At 33.1% G+C, this 20,986-nt stretch overlaps 1 protein-coding gene across 1 annotated transcript; it reads left to right on the top strand.

Annotated features, from left to right (window-relative positions):
• The first annotated feature begins 11,935 nt into the window (after positions 1 to 11,935).
• VPS2.1 (SNF7 family protein) lies at positions 11,936 to 17,377 on the top strand. Its single transcript, XM_088207888.1, has 5 exons — positions 11,936 to 12,192; positions 12,881 to 13,011; positions 13,893 to 13,997; positions 16,712 to 16,972; positions 17,092 to 17,377. Exons 1-5 carry the CDS (start codon positions 12,156 to 12,158, stop codon positions 17,227 to 17,229), a joined length of 672 nt encoding a protein of 223 aa, XP_088064014.1. The 5' UTR covers positions 11,936 to 12,155; the 3' UTR covers positions 17,230 to 17,377.
• Positions 17,378 to 20,986: the final 3,609 nt, after the last annotated feature.

Below are 20,986 nucleotides of genomic sequence, written 5' to 3'. Positions count from 1 at the left end.
CCCACTTCATCGATCCTTTTGAAAATTTGGAAAGGATTGGAGCATCTGCTTATAGGTTAATATTGCTACTAAAATTGTCTTGAATTTACAACATCTTTCACATGTCAATATTACACAAGTATAATCCCAATCCTTCACATGTTCTATCCAACAAGCCTCTCTCACTTCAAGAATACTTATCTTATGAGGAGGTATCCATTCATATTTTGGAGTGTCAAGAGAGAAAGCTTCTTAAAAGAACCATTCCCTTTATCAAGGTATTATGGGATATACAAAATATAATTGTCTGGGCTTATGTGATGATGTCAGAAAGCTTCTTCCTTAGACATTTATGACAATCCTTCTCAACTTGACTGTTTTCCTAACATCCTCCGTTGGACTGTATTGGTCGTGGCCCTTGGAAACATATTAAAGTAGCAACATCAATTCTTGACTTCATACGATAGCTCTAAGTCGAAGGATATCATACAAGGAGGACACAAGAGTCCATAGGTTTAATACAATGACAAAGTAGGAAATTATTTTGTCACTCCTTATATCGGTCGTTATATAGCACATACAGTATGATATATATGTCACAACATAGCTCTCATTAAGTTGGGCATGTCACTTTTCTATGTCGTGTGAATCATAAATTAAAATACTACTCAAGTATCTAACTTGAGCCACTTGATCAATATACTCAATGTATGACATGTTACACAATATTCAGCTCTAAGGCTTTAATATGAAATCGAGTATATCTCATACTCAACTCTCTAGAGTCTCATCTTAGACATACTAAGACGACTATAAAATTTTAATATTTTTTCATTAATACAACACAAGTATAAAGATAGTTCATATTAAACATACTTAATGCCAATATAATTTAGTCTTATCCTACCCGCTACTCAAACATTAGGGAGATCACCTGTGTGATAAGGTTGATCATAAAGTCTGGCGAGATTATTACATGTCTAATCATGCAATTATGTTCATGAACATTTCATAAGAAAATAATAACTTTTATTTGATGAATGATCAATACACAAAAACATATGTCCATTACGTATCAAATCCCACTCAAAAATAAAGTCTACGCAAACCTAGACTCTTCACATGACCCCAAAAAACATCTATAAGTATAAACTTAGTTAAAGGAAACCATTTTACTAGTGGATATATACTTAATAACAACTTCTCTTTTTTTTATGGCGCCTCGAACGAAGTGATAACGCCTCTTAATATGCCTAGTTTTCCTACAAAATTTCATATCCCTAGCATATTGGATAGCAACAGTATTGCCACAATGCATTTCTACAGGGGTGATGCTGAGATCCTATAGAAAGCTTCTCAACCAAATTACCTCTTGTATAACTAGACAACTAGCAAGATACTCTACTTCCATCGTAGATAAAGTAATACAGTCTTGTTTTTTACTACACCAAGATATGGCACCTACACTAAGGAAAAAAACATATCCAAAGGTTGACTTAGACTCATCCTAATCGCCATCCTAGTCTGCATTTGAATATCCTTTCAACCTTAAGTCCCTTCCTTGATAACAGAGGACTAGATCACTTGTATCATAAAGGTAGTGCAAGATTTTCTTGACTGTTTGCCAATGAATAGGTCCAAGATTGTTTTGATAACGACTTACCAAACCAACTGTGAAATAAATATCTGGTTGTGTACACAACATGACATACATCAAACTGTCTATTGCACTAGTATAAGGAACATTTCTCATTTTCTTTTTCTCTTGATCTGTCTTTAGGCACTGATCAAGACTTAATGTTAGACCCTTCTCAATAGGAGTGTCAACGGGGTTGAAGTAATGCATCTGAAATCATTCTAAAACTTTCTTAATATATACTTCTTGGCACAGTTCTAAAAGTTTCTTGGGATGGTCTCTCATTATTTCCACGCCAAGGATAAACCTGGCTTCACCTATGTCCTTCATCTCAAAAACAGAGGACAACCACTACTTAGTGGCATTGATCATCTCCATGTTGTTTCAACTAGTAGTATGTCATCAACATATAAGGAGAGAAACATAATCCCTCAATTATTTTCTTGACATACACACAATGGTCTTCACCTACCATGGACAAGCCAAACGAAGTCATGGCTTCATGAAATTTGAAATACCGTTGTCTGAAAGATTGTTTGAGACCATATATGAATCTTTTAAGACGACAGACTTTGTTTTCTTGACCTTTTGATACAAACCTAATAAGTTGATCTATATATATTTCTTCCTCAAGTGTACCATTGAGGAAAACATTTTTTACATCCATTTGAAATAACTCCAAGTCTAAATGGGCAACCAGGGCTAGAAGGAGGCAAATAGAGGCAACTCTCACCATAGGAGAAGAAGTCTCTTCATAGTCTATACCCCTTATTTGAGTAAAACTTTTTGCCACTAGTCATACATTAAACTTCTCAATTGATCCATCTGATCCACATTTTATCTTGAAAACTCACTTGTTTCTAATTGATTTACGTCGAGGCGAGAAATCAACTAGTTCTCAAACCTTATTTCTCGTCATTGAGTCCATCTCATCCCTCATGGCATCAATCCACTCTATACTATTTGGTGAATTCACAGCTTCCTTAAAAGAGGTGGGTTCCTCAATTTCTAAAGGAGTGCATAAGAAAATTTCTCATTCAATTAAAAAATATCATAGTAGAATTTTTTCATGTTCACTCCTTCGAATTCTAGGACCTTCATTACCTTCCTGACTAGATGATAAATCTCTCTCATTATCCATTGGTATGAGATTTGGAACTTGAAAACTAAGCTCATGTTCCAAGCTCGGATCTTAAGGACTACCCCCATTTTCTGGTGGATTATCATTTGTAAGCAAGTTTCCACTATTTAAAATAGTAGGATCACTCCCACTATCTCTTTCATTTGGTGGAATGTTACTATCCTTGGTGACTTGGTAGGTTCTCAATACCTCTCTCTCATCAATAGATAGTTGTATGTTCTCTTGTAACTCATACAGTTCAAGATTATTTTTTATTTCACTAATGCTTGGGAACTCATCCTCAAGAAAATCAACATTGTAAGAGTCTATTTCAATCATGCCACCATTCGGGTGTTCTCCAAACATTACATATCCTTTTCAATGTTCGAGATATCTGATGAACACCATCTTAGTTGCTCTTGGACCTATTTTTTTGTGCTTGTGGGTTGGGTTATACATATAGTCTGCCGACCCCCAAGGACGTAAATGATCTAAAATGGGTTTTTTGTCGTTCCATAACTCATGTGGAGTAACGGGTACACTTTTACTTGGTACACGGTTAAGGATGTAGGTTGCCATACGCAACGCACCTCCCCAAAAATTATTAGAGAGGTTGGCATATGCCATCATCGATCTAATAATGTCTAGTAATGTACGATTCCTTCGCTTTACAATACCATTTTGTTGTGGAGTATGAAGAATTGTAAGATGCCTATGTATACCCTTTTTCTCACAATATTCTTTGAATATATCATAAAGGTATTCATGTCCACGATCGGTTCGAAGAGTCTTTACTCTTTGATCCATTTGATTTTCTACTTCCGCTACAAAATGTTTGAATATATCTAACACTTCATAGCAGTGAGAAATTAGATACACATATTTATATCGTGAATAGTCATATATAAAAGTGAGAAAGTATATGACACCATAATATATTTTGATATTTAAAGGTCCGCAAATATCATAATGGATTAATTCTAAGGGACTTGACGCCCTTGAAGCCTTACTAAAAGGCTTCTTACTCGCTTTACTGGCTCTCATATTTAGGCAACTTAATCTTAACAAGCTGGTCTAAAAGACCTTCTTTAGCCAGTCTACTTATTCAGTCTTGGCCAATATGACCAAGTCTAGCATGCCACTTAACATATTCAGAATCGCAATCAAATTGAGAAACATAAGCAAACATAGAATTATTATATATATTATCTTCTAAGTCAAAAATAAAGAAATTATTTCTTAAAGACCCATGACTAATTACATTACCATAATATAAAATGTCTAAAGTACCAGAGTTAAAGTTAAAAGAGAAACTCAATCTCAATAAAAAGAAACAACTGAAACTAAATAACATCGCACCCCGGGTGCATAGAGAGTATCATGAAGGAGTAAATTATTTCCTCCATGTAGCTTGAGTTAGTATATTCCAATTCCAAGGACATCCTCTTCACTGCCGTTGCCCAATACAATAGTTTACGAACCCATCGAGACATGATGGTAGTCCACGAATCCAGCTCGATCTTGAACTACATGTTTACTTGCTCCCATGTCTACAATCCAATTAGGAAAGAATTAGCAACTAATGCATGAGAACAAACAAATAAATCAAGAGTTAAAATAGAGAAAGGTACCTTTTTTTCCCTTGTTACCGCAGTTGTAGCACTTCATAAGTGCTATATTTTTCTCTCTATGGCCCTTAATCTTGTGTTGTTTGGTCATACCACTTTTAAGTCCATTGGCTTGAAAGGGGTACCGACCTTTCTTAAATTGCTTGACACAATTAGGCTTGTTTCCCTTGGGTCTGACTCCATGGGCAACAAGTGCCACATTGGAAGGATTAAATATTTTTTGATGCTCAACTTCCATCTCAATGTGTCTGACAATTTTTTAGAGAAAGTATTAATGTGTTCACTATGAATCATCAAGAGTTTAAAATTTTTCCAACATTCAAGTTCATATGGAAGTGAACGAATCACATTCAGAACTTGCTTCTGATCTCTTATGTCATGTCCTCCAGCTTTAAAGTCACAAATCATAGCACACATGACACGTAAGTGTTCAGCTATACTATGCTTTGGATCCATTTCATCCACTTTAAATCTAAGGCACGAAGCCTTATAATAGATGTCTAGCTATAAGTGACCTTAAGCTTGTCCCAGATGTACTTAGCCATGAAACAACTCTCAAACTCTTTAATGAGATTGTTATGCATGTAATACAATATATTATGACGCACAAAACGATCCTTCTTAGACCATTCCTAGTATGCAGCCAGATCCTCAATGTACTGGTCACTACCGATATTTTTTTGCTCAAGTACAATAGTGGTCAAAATTTCTAAAACCCCGTGTTCATTAAGAATATATTGAATTTTCTTATGCCATATATCATAATTTGTCTTATCCAACTTCTCGGTAGTGGACAAATCAATAATCATGTCCTTGGTTGCTATTTCTACAAGTATATAAAAAGTAGATATTAAGCACGAATTTTCATAATTAAATTAATAAAATTTCATTGTTTAGATTACATGCTAGAAAATTTCACTAGGCTCATAATCATCACATATGATATAAATTAGAAATATTATAATTTAATTATCATAACAAAAAAATTAAATGGAACATATCCATGTAACTCTTTAAGTTTGTCAAACTAATTAGCATAAAAAAAATTATATAAATATATGTAGTTATCTCAACTTAACAAAAAATGCGTAACTACCTGATGTACATAAATTAATTAATATATATTAATACAATGATGATAAAATAATATAATAAAATTATTAACATATCGTTTAAATAATAAAATAATATGGATATATGAAATACTATTAAAATAAATGTCCTGCCAACCAATGAATATGTTCAAATACAAAAATATTCATATATATTTCATAACTTAGTTGGTTAGATCACTTAATTAAGAAAATGGAGGTTTTGAGTTCAATTTTCAATTTCTAACATTTAATTTTTTTCCAAAAAAACAAAATAGTTGACATCATCACATGATAAGAGAGAAAAAAAGAAATAAAATAATAATAATAAAATAGAGGAGTCTTGCTTTCCTTTACAGAGAGTTGGTTATGTACATATATATATATATATATATATACATATATATGTGTGTGTATATCTTCAATCTCCTTCCCACCCCCCTCTTTTTTTCTTCTCTTTCATGCACACATAGTGCATTATCCTTCTATTTTTTTTTTAGTTTTCTATATTATATATATATATATATACACTTGTATATATATATATATATCTATCTTCAACATTTTTCTCTCTCTCCCAATTTTTTTTCTTCCTTCATGCATACACAGTACGCGCACACAATATGTATTTTTTTCTTTTTAAATGCCTCTATGAGAAAAAACGAAAATACCCAATTTTTATCATCGGGCAACCACAACCACTACAAATGCTTGCATATATTCAACCATCTCAATATTTACATTTAGGAGGAAAATCAGAAAAAGATAAATGCACCACACTCATGCCGTGTTTTCTGGATTCATTATAAAAATAAAAAAAAAAATCAACAAACTTAATGCAAATTAGAATATGATTATTGCGGAGACATATTCAAGCAACCTAACTTGATACTACTGTTAAAAAATTAAGACTAACCTTAATGTAGATAAGATACTTACTTTTTTGAAATAATTATTGATATCATTTGTTTTTTCTCAGATGCTATTAGAGTTCTGGATAATTTTCACATCCCAAAACTCAAGTATGCTTATGATTTAACTTAACATGAGACAGAGAATCGTAATATATTTTTTTCTAAATGTTATCTGCTTTCTTATGTGTACAGAAATAATTTTTTCTTTCTTATATACTCACAAAAAGTCATACTTTTTTACAAGAAGAGTTTCTATCTTATAAACTTATGAAGAATCGTATCCTTTGATAACGAGTATTTTGGACGTTTCTAATTTTATACAACATTAAGGAAAAAGTCCATAAAGACTTAATTTGAAAGTTGCTGAGAAATTTAAAGTTGTAAAATCAACGACTACAATTTATTACTTAAATTTTGACGATTCAAATTTAATTAGAGAGACTATAAATATAACTAGAATTTTTTAAAATTTGGCGACAAAACCCTAAGAGACTAAGGAGCTGTTGGCTAAAGAAGGAAGGAGAGGGAGAGTAGCCGCACGAGCTCACTTTAGTAAGATACCGTCGTTGATGCAAAGTTAAATCCTTCATCCTAGATGACTTATGTCCATTTTAATCTAGAACTTGAAGATACTTCGGCGTTCTACGCTAAATACTAAGGTAACTTAAAGTTTGTTGGCTCATATTGTGCAGATAATAGATAAAAGAAAGATTCATCGCACCACGACCATTGTCTATCCTCAGTCTAGAGAAGCAAGAATAATTTATACTCTAAATCCCTATATTTAAGTTAATATAGTTGATTTAGACTCATTGCTTATTATTGGATTATAATATTTATTGATTTTTGTGAATATTATTGATGGGTTATTTGGTGAATGAGTGAAATATGAAATGGTTGAGGATTTGTGATAAAGGTGTGGTCTGGGATTATTTGAGATGCAAATAGAGTTTTCAATGGTTGAAGAAGATGGAAGGAGGTTCAGGTTTGGGGTCAAGTTGTTGTACCCATGAGGCCTAGGCTTTAGTTTTCCTTAGCTCGAGCTTAAGCCATGAGGATTTCTAGGTTGGGCTTAGTTAATTAATTAAGGGAGGAAAATGAAATAAAAAGCTAAAAATAATAATAATTATGTAATCCAAAAAGGAAGTCAGGTAGAATAAACCTACAAATGAAATGGGTTTAGTGTGGGATTCAAAATTTTAATGGATTGGGTCTAATGAGTAAAAAGAAAAGAAAAGAAAATAATAAAGAGGAAGAAGGAAGGTTCAGGTAGAATGGGTTGAACCTGCAGGCATTAAAGAGTATGCAGTAGTGGATTGGGCTAAAATAAAATGAAATAATAAAGAAAAAAAGGAAGGCCCAGGTAGGATGAGTTGAGCCCATAGCTTAAATAAGATATAGCAGTGGATTGGGGTAAGTTTGAAAGAAAACAAAACTAATTAACAATAAAGGCATATTAGAGAAATTGTCTAGATGGGTTAAATGTTGGTTGCCTTTGGTCCTTAATGAGGAAAGTTATAAAACTAGATAAAAGGAATATTTTACAGACTAGGCTATGAATAGTAATGGGCTAGATAAGCAAAATAATAATAAATAAAATAAAAGATGAAGGAAACCAAAATCTGGTGGGCCTAGCCCACTGGAAAAGAATAAGAACAATTAAAATTTCAGTAAGCCCAACCCGAATAAATGGGTTAAGGGAGTAGGATTATGTTTAGTTTGAGGGGTTACATTAATTCAAAATATACTGAGAATGGAAAGTGTATAACATCCCATATACCTGGTGGAGTGGAGTATAAGGGAGCCTGATAATAAAAACAGATATGGGTGCAAGTAAAAAAATATATGTAACAGAAAATAGAAATCACTTACAACAAAAATCAAAGGTTCATTTAACACCCGATGCCAAAAGTTAGCTACCAAAATAAGAATATAAAAAAGTAAGAGTCATTTTAATAATTACAACATGTATCATCAGAGTATGGACAAAATAAAACACTCGTAATCATCCTAAGGATCTAAGAAGGGATCAAAATAAGCTTCAAGGGACAACTTAGTGAGCGAATAATCATTTCTATTATATGAATGTAGGCATAGATTGGAGTGAGTTTCATAAATTTAGTAAGAAAAATAATATTTAAACTACACAGTTAACGTTTGTAAAGGTGATTAATTTTTAAAATAAAACGTTGTTTTTTAATTAAATAACTTTCCTTATAAGTCTTCGCAGGATGAACTAAATTCAAATATTTAGAAAAGACTGTTATCTTCTTTAAAAAAATATATGAACATCATTAATATATTGAATAAAAAAGATAGATAATATGGTCAATCATAATCAGGCATTATAATAGAAACTATATGAACCAACCAAGAACACAAGAAGATTAGGATAAAGTAGAAGAACCATCATACAAAATTACCGTAGAGTATCAACAACTATTCTAGTCATGTTTGTGTTTTATTTAAGTCTTTTATCAATCTCCGCGTGAAATTGTTACAACATCTATTCACTGAAGGCAGAGGGGATCCCCAGCTACCACTGTGAATGACGAATTAGTTTCATTATGATATAGGGTCAGTTTTATATCCATATTGGATCAGTTCCATTTTCATATTGGGTATAATCTATGACCACGACTGTATGTCGCCATTATGACCCTATATATCCTATCGTGTATTCATTCTCATTATAGAGAATGCCGATCATTCACATGCAGTAGTTCACAAACATTTCATATTCAAAGTAGTGAGAGACAGAAACCCCTTAGAGATAATAATTAAACAGATTTTCATTATTTTCTCTTTCATATTTGATGTACAATCATAACAGTCTCATGATTAGAACCTGGTTGGGATCTAAATACATATCCGGCGTAAAGCCTATTTCACCTGAACTTAATCTTTGGGTCATCCTCTTGAGCCAAGGCCCACTAGAACAACTTTCTTTGCTTATACCAAATGGTAAGCAAAGGGTCAACTCACATGCATTTCTAATTATCGTGTTTTTCATGCATCATGCTCAACACTTCATATTTCATATCAGAATAAAAACAATAATTAATCACCATAGAGATTCATGAATCAAAATCATTCAACATTTCAATTTATCTTTTCTAGAAACGCTTATTTAGAAATATAAGAGAAAATATCAAAGAATCCATTATCGTAACCATAGTTTGATTTATCTTTTGGAAGAGGAAAAAAAGAGCCTTTTGAGAATTCCTACTTCCTTCTTTCTCTCTTTAAGTTTCTTTTGAAAGTGGAATAAGGGAGAAGAAATGAAAAAATGAGGGGAAAATGGGGAGAATAAGCACTTTAAATACACTTGGGAGGGGCTTTGGATGCTTACCACGTGGCAACTATCCATGGGGGATAAGTGGCGGGTGTGATGTCTGCATGGCCAACATGTCCGTGGATGGGACATGTCCACAAGGCAGACACGTTCGTACGCATAAGGAGCATGTTTGCGCGTTAACAGCATGCACGACATGCGTACTCTGCGCGCGGAACAGGTACTTACGAGCATGTCTGCACGCATAGTGCCACATAGGTGCTGACACACAGGCTCACGCAGTGTGATCGTTGGGAATTTTTCCTTTTTCTGATTTTTTTTTTCTTTTTCCTGAAAATATACTTAAAACAAATTAAAATAATTTAAGAATAAATTTAAAATAATTAATAAAAATAAAAATAAAATAATTTTAAACTAAAATACCGATATAATTTAAATGACCATGAAGCCTAAAATAATAGAGTTTGACACTACGTTTAAACACAAAAAAGTTCGGGGTGTTACAGAAAGAATGAGTAATATTGAAAAATTAATTAAATTGGTTGTTTCATCGGGCCTCTAACCCAATTGCAAATAAAGTAAATTTGAATTAAGAATTATATGGGCCAATTAAAAAGGTAAACTACATTTTGGGTAGTGAATAGTAACAGACTAGGAAACAAGAATGATTAGGATAGGCTAGAAATCCAGAATATTGGTTGAGGAAATTTATTACAATTTTAAAATTTTTTTTATAAAAGTTATCATTATTAATTAATATAATACCTGAAATAAATATTAGATATGTGACTTAGTTTAATAATTAATGTGAAATTTTAAAGGAGTTGTGATTAACTGAATTGTGATAACGTATAATGAGAATATATATATATATAAATAAATCGTTGGGTAACTATGAATTAGTAGAGAATTTAACTAATTCATGACGTAAATAATTTAGAGTTTAAATGTTGTTATCCATCTTTTAATATCCTAATTAAATTAAGATATTTTAGAAGTTAATGAGTTCTAGAATGAGAATGAATTAAGTAAAAATGTAAATGTATTATTATATGAAGCAAATTATGATGGAAAATACTTTGGATTAGTAGTAAAAATCTTCCTTATCTTTGATATGTGAGTATATGTACCGTCCAAGATAAGTTAGGAATGATTATGAATTTTATCTCACTGAGCATTTATTACTTTGTAACTATCACTGTAACTATGACTTGTGTCCCTGGAGGACAATGTGAATCGTAACTATGATTGTGACTTTAAATATGATTATAATTGTAAGTATGATACTAATTATGACATATGAATATGTAATTGTGATTAGATCCATGTTTCTAGTTTGAGTATTATTTCCTCCCATGATTGTGGCTAAACGGTATTATATGAAACAATACGGTTTATGCATGTATATTGGTTATGTTTACCGAATGATGCGAATTTATTGTTATGTGAATATGTAAAATTAATATAAATATGATATTCCATTTATGAGCCAAAAGTAATCTATTAGAATGTAGTTATGTGATTGTAGATACTTGTTGTATGATTTGAAAATATATGAGAAGAAAAGATATTATATATATGAATATGTGCAATCAATATGATTATGATGTTATGCTATTAAAATTGAGAAATGATGATTATTCTTTGAATTGAAATGAGATATATGAAAAACGAAAAGATGTGATTGATAAGATCGATGTAGTTATAGTGGGGTATAAAAATCATATGATTGCGAAGAACATTGTGAGTTAAGGTAAAAATAATGATTTAAATCAGTATATTATCTATGATATTTAGATTAGAGTTATAAACTATTTTTGCTAAGCAAATGGTGGATCACTCTTTTTTATAATTTTAGAACAGAGAGTATAGGACCAAGGCGAAGAATCGTCGGGATAAGAAGATTTTGCTTAAAAAGAGCAAAAGATAGAAAAACACTTGTTTTTGTGAATTTGATCTTTTCAATTTTAAAGACTCATATGACCTCGTAAATTTCAAGTATATTAGAAAATTTTTTTAAATAGTTTATAGTAAGTTATAGTTAAAATATATTAAAATTAATTGTGAGAATGATAATTTTTATAAAAATATATGAATATTATTGTTTGCCTTGACCTCGAAGAATTTTCTTTACCTATAAAATTTTGTGTCGTTACATCTCTCATTTCTTTATATTTTTCTATTGTATTATTATGATATAGCATTAAAGGTTAATGCAAAAGAATTTGTCGAGGTGGGCCACGTGTGAATGCTGATTATTCAATTCCTTAACCACTCCACAAACACACCGCGTAGAAGAGAAGAGGAGATGATCAAATATTCCCGTTGATTAACTTCAAAGCTCCTTCACAGAAGAAGTCTTCCATCGACGATAACTCCCCCTTAAATTTCATTTCCGATCCGACTAAACCGATCATTTATACTCTAATCAATAGCTTCATCTATCACCGAAATTCTTATATTCGTCCAAATTCTCATCTTCTTCTATCGTCATGAGTTTCCTCTTCGGCAAGAGAAAAACTCCTGCAGGTGTGCCCTTCTTTTACGATTTCTTGCCTCTAGTTTTCGTAAATATAGCTTGATTATCGAGGAATTTCTGGGGATTGTTGTTAATTCATTGAACTATGTGCAACTGCGAAAAACTCATTAGAGGCATCTAGGGGAAGACGTCTGGATTGTAACTGTCAATTGGTCATACTTAGGGTTTTTAGCGTTGTTATTCCTTTTGATTTTGAGAAGACGACTGATGTAACATTACATCGTGGTTTGTTTAAGTGGTTATGGTTTGTTCTGTCTTGTACGTCCATCGTCTGAATGAATTGTTGAAGAAAATTGTTTTACGGGATATCTGAACATGCCTTCGTGGTTTCTATTCCGAGATATCTATTCTCTTTCTTTTGAAGGTCAATCAGGTGCAGGTCAATTCATTGAAACAAATATGTTTATGATCGATGCAATATTGAACAGTGTATGCTTCGTTCAATATATGTGTAGAAGTAGATAAAGGCAAACTATCAATTCTAACTTTGATGCCTGCAATTGTTTCCAAGAAGAAATTGCATATTCTCCTTTGCTGACACCATGGATTGTTAGATGGTGAATGGTTGAGCATAGTGAATTTGATAATTAATGTGGATTTGTTGCAGCATCTTTTCTTTCTTTTTCAAAGATAAACTTCCCTGCTTATGATTGGAGCTAATTATGGTTATGCTTTCAGAGCTTCTGCGGGAGAATAAGAGAATGCTTGACAAATCGATTAGGGAGATTGAGAGGGAGAGGCAGGGTCTGCAAGCACAGGAGAAGAAACTAATTGCGGAGATAAAGAAAAGTGCCAAGCAAGGGCAGATGGTATGCTGATTTCGCTATGTTGGTCTTCTGCTTGATCTTTTGCTGACAGAATTTCTTGACTAACCAAATTGTTTCCTCAAATGAAGCCAAGAGAAAAGATTTATTTTAAAAGTATAGCTATCCCTTGCCAATCAGGAAGACACTGAATATTGCTTTCTTTGGATATCTTTGCTATAGTGCAGGTTCAGACACTGTGTTAACTTAATGCATATTGCATAACATAATCAGGATAATACATGTTTTAATTTTTAAGCAAAATCTTTAAGATCATTTCTACTTTCCATTCTGATAAGCCTGCTTCATTGCATGCTAAACTTTTTGTTGAAACTTAAAGCATCAGTTATAGCATAGCTGAAATATTTCTTCCTCCTTTCTTTTTCCTCCCCAGAAGATTTTAGTGATAAAAATCCTTATTCCAATATGTCTCGCAAGTCATAGTCTGGGAACCCATTGTTGAATGAGCTACTTGCATATTTGTATCCGGTTAGCACGGACATGGAAGCGCTGACTCCAACATGTTTCTTTGATTGTACTTAGGGATGTTATTCTATTTGCATCTGGTTAGCACAGTTGAATATAAATGATGAAAAGAAAATTCTATTATAGAAATACGAAGCTATGTTGCATATGTTTGAAATAGCATGGAACTTGTAGTCTATCATATTGAAACTTTATTTAGATGTCCAGTTTTACTTTGTTGTCTTCAATGTAAACCAATAAGCATCATTTCATGGTTTATTTATTTAAATTTTCTTGTTGTCTAGGCATGAATGGTTAAGTACTTTACTTATCTTAAACTAAAGACAAATGGGACTCATTATTTCTAGACACAAGTGTGTTAGTACTTCCCTTATCTTAACCTTACTCCCATTTTCTTTCAGGGAGCCGTGAAGGTGATGGCAAAGGATCTTATCAGAACTCGTCATCAGATTGAAAAGTTTTATAAACTAAAATCACAACTCCAGGGTGTATCTCTTAGAATTCAGGTATATTTGTATGTCGTCCTTTTGCAATTTGTCATGATGCCTCGTCTTCACTTTCTTTGTTTGTAGCTTGAGGCTTATTGGAAGTATTTTCTCACTTTAAAACTCAGTTCTGGAGATTAAAAAAATAAAAAGAAGAAGCTTGGAAGATTAACGTAGATAACCTAACCCAGAGCTATCTTTCCAGAAAGACAAGAAAAGAAAAAAGAAAAGCTAGCAAGCTTGTGGACACAAAGTAGAGGGTTGAGGAAAGGTAGAACCGATAAAATACTAGGGCCTAAGTTGTCGTCAAGATGTACAACTAATAAGAGAAAGAGTCTTCTTTTTTCTAGGAAAATTTCTGGTCTTTTTCTTGTGATGAATTGTCAGTTTTAGCACAAAACATTACCTAAAGCTTGATAATAAAAGCAAAAGAAGATTACTGAAATCCCTAACCAGAAAGTTCTAGTCAATTGTGGCCTTTATTTCATAAGTTTGAATAGGAAAAGCTGACTTATGAAAATTTTGAAGTTAAGAGGATAGTAATAAATCTTAATCTCAGTTTGCAAAATGAATCTCCAATGACAAAATGAAAAATTAAGGAAATTCTAATGCTTTTAGAAACTAACTTACTTCGTTCTTGCATCATTTACTATCTTTTGCTAATTGCATCTGAGTATTAAATTGAACACAATGGACATTTAAGGAGTTTTCAAAATAAATATTTTTTATTAAATTGAACACTGAATGGGCATTTAAAGTGTTTTTAAAATAAATTCTTTTCGTTTTAATAAAAAAATGGTTAGATTAGATTGTTAACCCATTATGACTACCCCGACTAAGGGAATATAATTATCATGGAATATTTTTTTTTGCCCAGATTCCTTGAGACTCAACCTCATTTGATCACCGCAGTATTATCAACACACTAGTGAGAAATTATTGGTCTCAAGGAATTAATCATTATAAACCGACCACCACCAGTTTATAAATACATCCATAAAGTGGCGAGCTCTATGTCCTTAATGAGGTTTGAACTTGTAACCTTCAAGTAGAAAACAAGAGTTAAATCCTTGGTCTCAAGGAATTAATCATTATAAACCAATCACCATCAGTTTATAATAAACTTATAATTCAAATTCGTGACTTTTAAGTAGAATATAGGAGTTTTTAACTGTTAGATCACTGTGTTGTTGGTAAATGAAGCCAATTGATTGTGTATAAAACTGCTTTCAAGCTTATTATAATGAAGAACACATGTACACTGGCTGATATTACTTCTCACTGAAGCTGAAAATCTATATTTTAGAATAAGTGTTTTAGATGATAAGTGACTTGTGGAAGGAATAAAGCCTGGAGTTAGGATTGATTAGTGCTAGTCTCTAGAAATCACTTTGATGAGTTATCTGAAAAATATCTATAATTTCGCTAATCAGATGTTATTGAAGAGATTTTCTGGTTGTTCCTCTTTGAGTGGTTAAATCCCAATCTTATTTTGTCTTCTTTCTAAGTTTATGGCTATATAATCACCGTACTCATTTTTGTTAAGCCCTAATGCAGAATAAAATTAGGAACAACAATGGGGTGGGTTAGAAAGGTATGACATTTTCTACTCCAACCGTAAAGGGAAAAATGATTTCTGTTCCTGCCTTGGCCCCTGCCTGGGGGTTATTCCCTTTCAAACACTCTGCATGGTGTAGAGATTCTCCGTTAACAAATGGTCTTTCCCTTCTGATGTTACAAATATTACATAAATAACTAATACCTGCATATATGATTGTTATTCTTTTGGTAATAAGAAACTAAATATATTCTAGTTGTCATTTAAAGGCTAACAAATAAATATAGCTGTTTTCTTTTCAATAATGCATATATATATATATCCATTTCACAATCAGTTTTGTTCATCATCGGAACTGACAGATAATATTTAAGTATATTTAAATATATATAGGGAATGGGACAGGATGCAGAGCTCTCCTCGTCCTCATCACCATCTTAAGAGGGCAGAGAGTTTTTCCATCATCTTTTTAGTCGTGGGAATTTGATCCTGCACCTAATGGAATCTGAGAATAGGTTAAATTGTCATCCTAAATATAAAGTCACTTAACTTGAGGAATAATAGTACTATTACGTAAAAATAATACTAAATTAAGATCTTTCATGAATTAAGAATGTTTAGCTTATTTAAGACATTATTTTATTAAATAGTTGAGAAGTTAAGCACCATTTAGGGAATTTTATTTAGTTTCTATTCTAGTCTAGTGGTTTTATTCAAAAAATTTGTCAGTTGGTAGTTTCCATCGATTTCTATTTTGGTATCGAAGGCACAACTTCAGTTTAGACATCTATGATTATTATTCAATAAATTTGAGAGTCTTGATTTGATTATTGAGATTGGAGATCTCAGTTTCTTGTTTTTGTTTGATTTCGTCCTAGTTGTAGGTTCAAGCTCTGCTTGTTCTACACTGGCCCCGCCCCTACAAAAAAAAAGTGTATCCCTTTACCAGTTATTTGATTAGTCGAATATTTTAGATGATATTCGGTTAGCTGCAGTTTCTTATATACAAAATCTTAGCAGAAATATGATATAGGAAGGCCTGATTCTTTTAGAACCTGCATTATTCACCTGTTCTTTTGAGCCACAATATTGTAACTGTGTTAATCTTTGCAAATTCATATGGTAACTTTTACCCCTTTCAGTGTAAAATCTTGGAATTTTCTTGTTTAATATGTAGACGTTAAAATCGACACAAGCAATGGGGGAGGCAATGAAAGGTGTCACTAAGGCAATGGGCCAGATGAATAGGCAGATGAATTTGCCTTCACTGCAGAAGATTATGCAAGAATTTGAGAGGCAGAATGAGAAGATGGAAATGGTCACTGAGGTCATGGGAGATGCCATTGATGATGCTCTGGAAGGGGATGAGGAAGAGGAAGAAACTGAGGAATTGGTGAACCAGGTTCTTGACGAGATAGGGATTGACATCAATCAAGAGGTAATCTTTCCATTATTTCCATTCATACGGTTGACTTGCACGAGTAAGCAGGTGTTCTTATTGAAAGCAAGCTATGGGGCTTTAATAACATTATTTGAACTTGGGTAATTGATCAACAGCTTGTCAATGCACCATCCTCAACCGTTGCAGCACCAGCTGCGAAGAATAAGGTTGCACAGGCAGAAGCAACAGGAAATGAAGACAGCGGGATTGATAGTGATCTGCAGGCAAGGTTAGATAATTTGAGGAGAATGTAATCGTAATATTCTTTTACCTCTGTATAATACAACCATTGGCTCTGTTGTGGAAAATGGGGATTCATTTACGCCCGTGTAATATTTTGGAAGTTGTGCCGGAGTTTGTCAACTCAGGTTCCTGACAGTAAAAGATTAAATTTAATAGTAACATATATTTTCAGGTCCTGCCATATATATATATATATATATATATATATAGCAGTGAAATACATTATTGTTTACAATATTATTTAATTCCTGATTTTATAAAAAAAAATATATTTATCGACTCTGATCTCCATTCAGCTATAAAAATAATATCTACTTTATTGTGAAAAATAGAATCCTGTTTAAAGTGTACCAAGATAGCAATGTTGTGTTAAAACACATACTTGGGAATCGGGATTCACCTTTTGAAATACATGAATTATTAAACGTGGAAATCTTGTTTTATGTGTCGAAGTACTATTGCATCTGCATTATGTATTTTCTGTGGTTGTGTCGAAAGTAATATAGTATTGATCGATTACTCATGAATTATGAAGAATTTTTATTTAGTCAATATTAAGCGAAGGACTTAAACTTTTATTGGGAACGACTAGATAATACTTGTAGAGTGTATGCTACTGAATAAATCAACGATAGTTTTTTAATGTAACCATGAAGAAAGACATTTTTTTTTTTTATGTATGATCATATGTTCAAATTTAATAGTGAGAATAAAGTACATAGGATTTCTGTTTATATGCTTTTCTCCACTAATTTTTTGCATTCTCATTTAGTTCATATTAATGATAAAACGTTTAAATTTAAAACCTCATCTAAGCATAAAAAAGTAAGGAATTCTTAGAATTAATTGATAGTGATAGTGATATTTATCAAATTGAAAGAGTTTTTAACTCATGAAGAAAATGTATTTTTGAACATATATTTCTAAATCACTTGTATTTTTTTTTTTAAAAAAATTTATATTATTTTTTACAATAATTTTTTATTAAAAAACAACTTATATTTTTAAATTTTATCTAAATTAACACCGACGGTTAATAACAGATTTATTATCATTTAATGTGTAACACCCAACCTTTCTTTTTTTTTATTAATTATTTTTATATAAATATAATTATTATTTATATGATTTTAATTTAATTTATTTAATTTTAATTTGATTTAATGAAAATAATAATAATAATAATAAGGGTAAAAAGTAGTTAGGGATTTAATTGAAAATAATTTTGGAGAAAAAGAGTGAAAATTTGAGTTTTGGATGTATTTTTGAAAGAAAAATCGGAAACCAGATGTCAAAACGTAATTTAAAAAAGTTACGCCACGTCAGCTGCCCGGTCAGCAGCCCCGACCAACCAGGACGTGCCAGGTGGCAGAGGCGCTGACGTGGGAGGCCACGCGGGGGGAGCCACAAGGGTGATCCACGTGCGCGCGATCAAACGACTGAGATCCGTCCCGCGAGCACGGACGGCTCAGATTGCATCATGCACGGATGTCCCAGATTGAATCGCGATGAACGGCACGGATTCACTCCCTATTTAATCGCGATCGGACGGTACAGATTAAAAGCGATGGACGACCCAGATCAAAAGCGAATAGGTATAAATAACCCCATCCGCACCCAAACCCTAACCCTAGCCGCCAGAGCCCCTCGCCGGAGAAGACAACCTAGCCATCGGGGAGTTGACCGCCGCCACCCGCCGCCGTACCGAAGCAATTTTCGACTGCCAAATGAAGTAAATTTTTTTTTCTTGCACGAAATTCAATTTTAAACCCACCCATGGCTAAATCGGAGTGAAAGAACCGGCCAATTGGCCGGAAAATGCAGCCGAAGGTCGGTGCCGCCGCCGCGGGGTGTTTCTGAAAATGCCTCCAATGAGGCCCTTCTCGATTCCCATTCGATGTGATTTTTTGACCGTTGTGACCAGTGTTTCCTTCTCTACAGGGTGACCGAAGTAAAACACCCAACCGCAACGTGAGCCAGAGGAGCCGCCGCAATCGGAGAGCCCCATTGTCGATGAGTTTCAATTTTTTGCATTTTTTCAGCCCACCGAGGGTCCTAAGTGTGTTTTCTCGCAGGAGCCGGTGCAAGTTTGGCTGAATTCAGCCGAAAACAGCTAACCCGAGGTGGATCGCCACCGCGGGCGGCAGCATCGTCACTGAAGAACGGCGAAGCCGCCGTGTTGAAATTCTGAAATTGGCCGAGTAGGCCCTGAGTCTGATTTTTGGGTTTATTTGGGGTACTTGTAGGTACCATAAGCGCGTTTCAGTTCCCGAAAAAAAATTAAGGGAACCTAGGGACCGCCCATAGGCGAAATAACCATCTAGTTTTCGGCGTCGGATCAAGTAAGGACCACTCACCCTATTTCCTATCATGGAATTGAAGTTTGAATAAATGATAAAACTGTGTTTTGTATAAATTAAATAGATATGCATAATTAATTACGGATTGCTAATGGAGTCCGAACCAGACATTATTCTCTATCGATTCCTATTTGATTTATTTTACAGTTTAGATGCATTATGGTATCTGGTTTATCTATTATATGGTTTCAAACGTATGTATCACTGCTTACTTCACTACCGTTTGATTTTGAAAATCTAAGATATGATTGCATTGTTGGATGTACGTTACTTGTTTATGTATTTATGTTTGATTTGGTAACGGAAAGTAAGGACAAATAGGAATGGGATGTGATCTGATAAATGGATAAGATGACAGTCTCATTAGGTATTCTGGGAGATGGTGGACGAATCGGGTTCATAGGGAATCCTATTGTGAACGTTGTCTCATACCAGATGGGGTATGGAGACTTGGTCATTTAGCGCTCATACCGGGCGGGGTATGGGGACGGCCCGCTTCACCCTCATACCGGACGGGGTATTGAGGTTTAATATCTTGGTGCTCATACCGAACGGGGTATGGGGACGGCCCTAGAATTAAGATTGTTAAAATAAAGGGTTCACGTGTAGCAGGGACACTCTTATGGATTTCCATGAATACTAGTAGGCTGGTGAAATGAGAAACGGTAATGATTAATTATTATTAATGAATATGAATTTATGATATATTTTATGTTACTGATTGTGCATGAAATTATGATCTGTATGATGTTATTGTCTTTATAGGTTGTTTTCACAAGTTCTCCAAGGGTAAGAAAAAGGAAAAATGATTTTAATTTTAATGAATGTATTGGTTTAAAATTTGCGCTCCATTGGTTGTTTTTGGTTTTCTATCAACCTTTACTTCTGTGATGGCGATATATTATGATGTCCTTACTGGGATAGTGTAGCTCACCCCTTATTTAATCATTTCAGATCAAGAGGACTTAGTTCTCGAACCCGATCCAAAAGAAGGCTACGAGTAGATGCTAAATACTTTATAGTTTTCTTTATTTTTTTTATTTTTCGTATTTCTTTCAGAAAATTTATTTCGTGATGTTTGTTAGTACTTTTGAGTTATCGTGTAAGGGATGTTAATCTTAACCTTTATTTTGCTTCCGCACTCAAATTATTATATGCATTTTTTAAAAAATTTTTGGGGCCATTACATAATGAATGTTTATGTGATAAATATTGTGATCATATAAACATTATATTATTTTTTTTATAAAAAAAACAAGCATATATGCTATGTGACTAGCATGCTTGCCACTTTTAAATCATCTTAACTACCATGTAACTGCCACGTTGTCCCTATTTATTTATTTTTTATCTTTTATGCACGATTATTTATTCATGATCACTTTTGAAAATATAATATATATGCAAC

This window comes from Carica papaya, chromosome 7, assembly GCF_054855325.1.
Source record: "Carica papaya isolate Zhongbai chromosome 7, ASM5485532v1, whole genome shotgun sequence".
In the NCBI taxonomy this organism is placed as follows: domain Eukaryota; kingdom Viridiplantae; phylum Streptophyta; class Magnoliopsida; order Brassicales; family Caricaceae; genus Carica; species Carica papaya.
This window is presented reverse-complemented; position numbering and strand designations above follow the sequence as displayed.

Bases quoted from the DNA above. Each gene is read 5' to 3' on its own strand.
- VPS2.1 (XM_088207888.1), top strand. From the start codon at position 12,156: ATGAGTTTCCTCTTCGGCAAGAGAAAAACTCCTGCAG. The intron at 13,012-13,892 runs GTATGCTGATTT...ATTTTCTTTCAG, and splicing joins GTGCCAAGCAAGGGCAGATG to GGAGCCGTGAAGGTGATGGC. The intron at 16,973-17,091 runs GTAATCTTTCCA...ATTGATCAACAG, and splicing joins GGATTGACATCAATCAAGAG to CTTGTCAATGCACCATCCTC.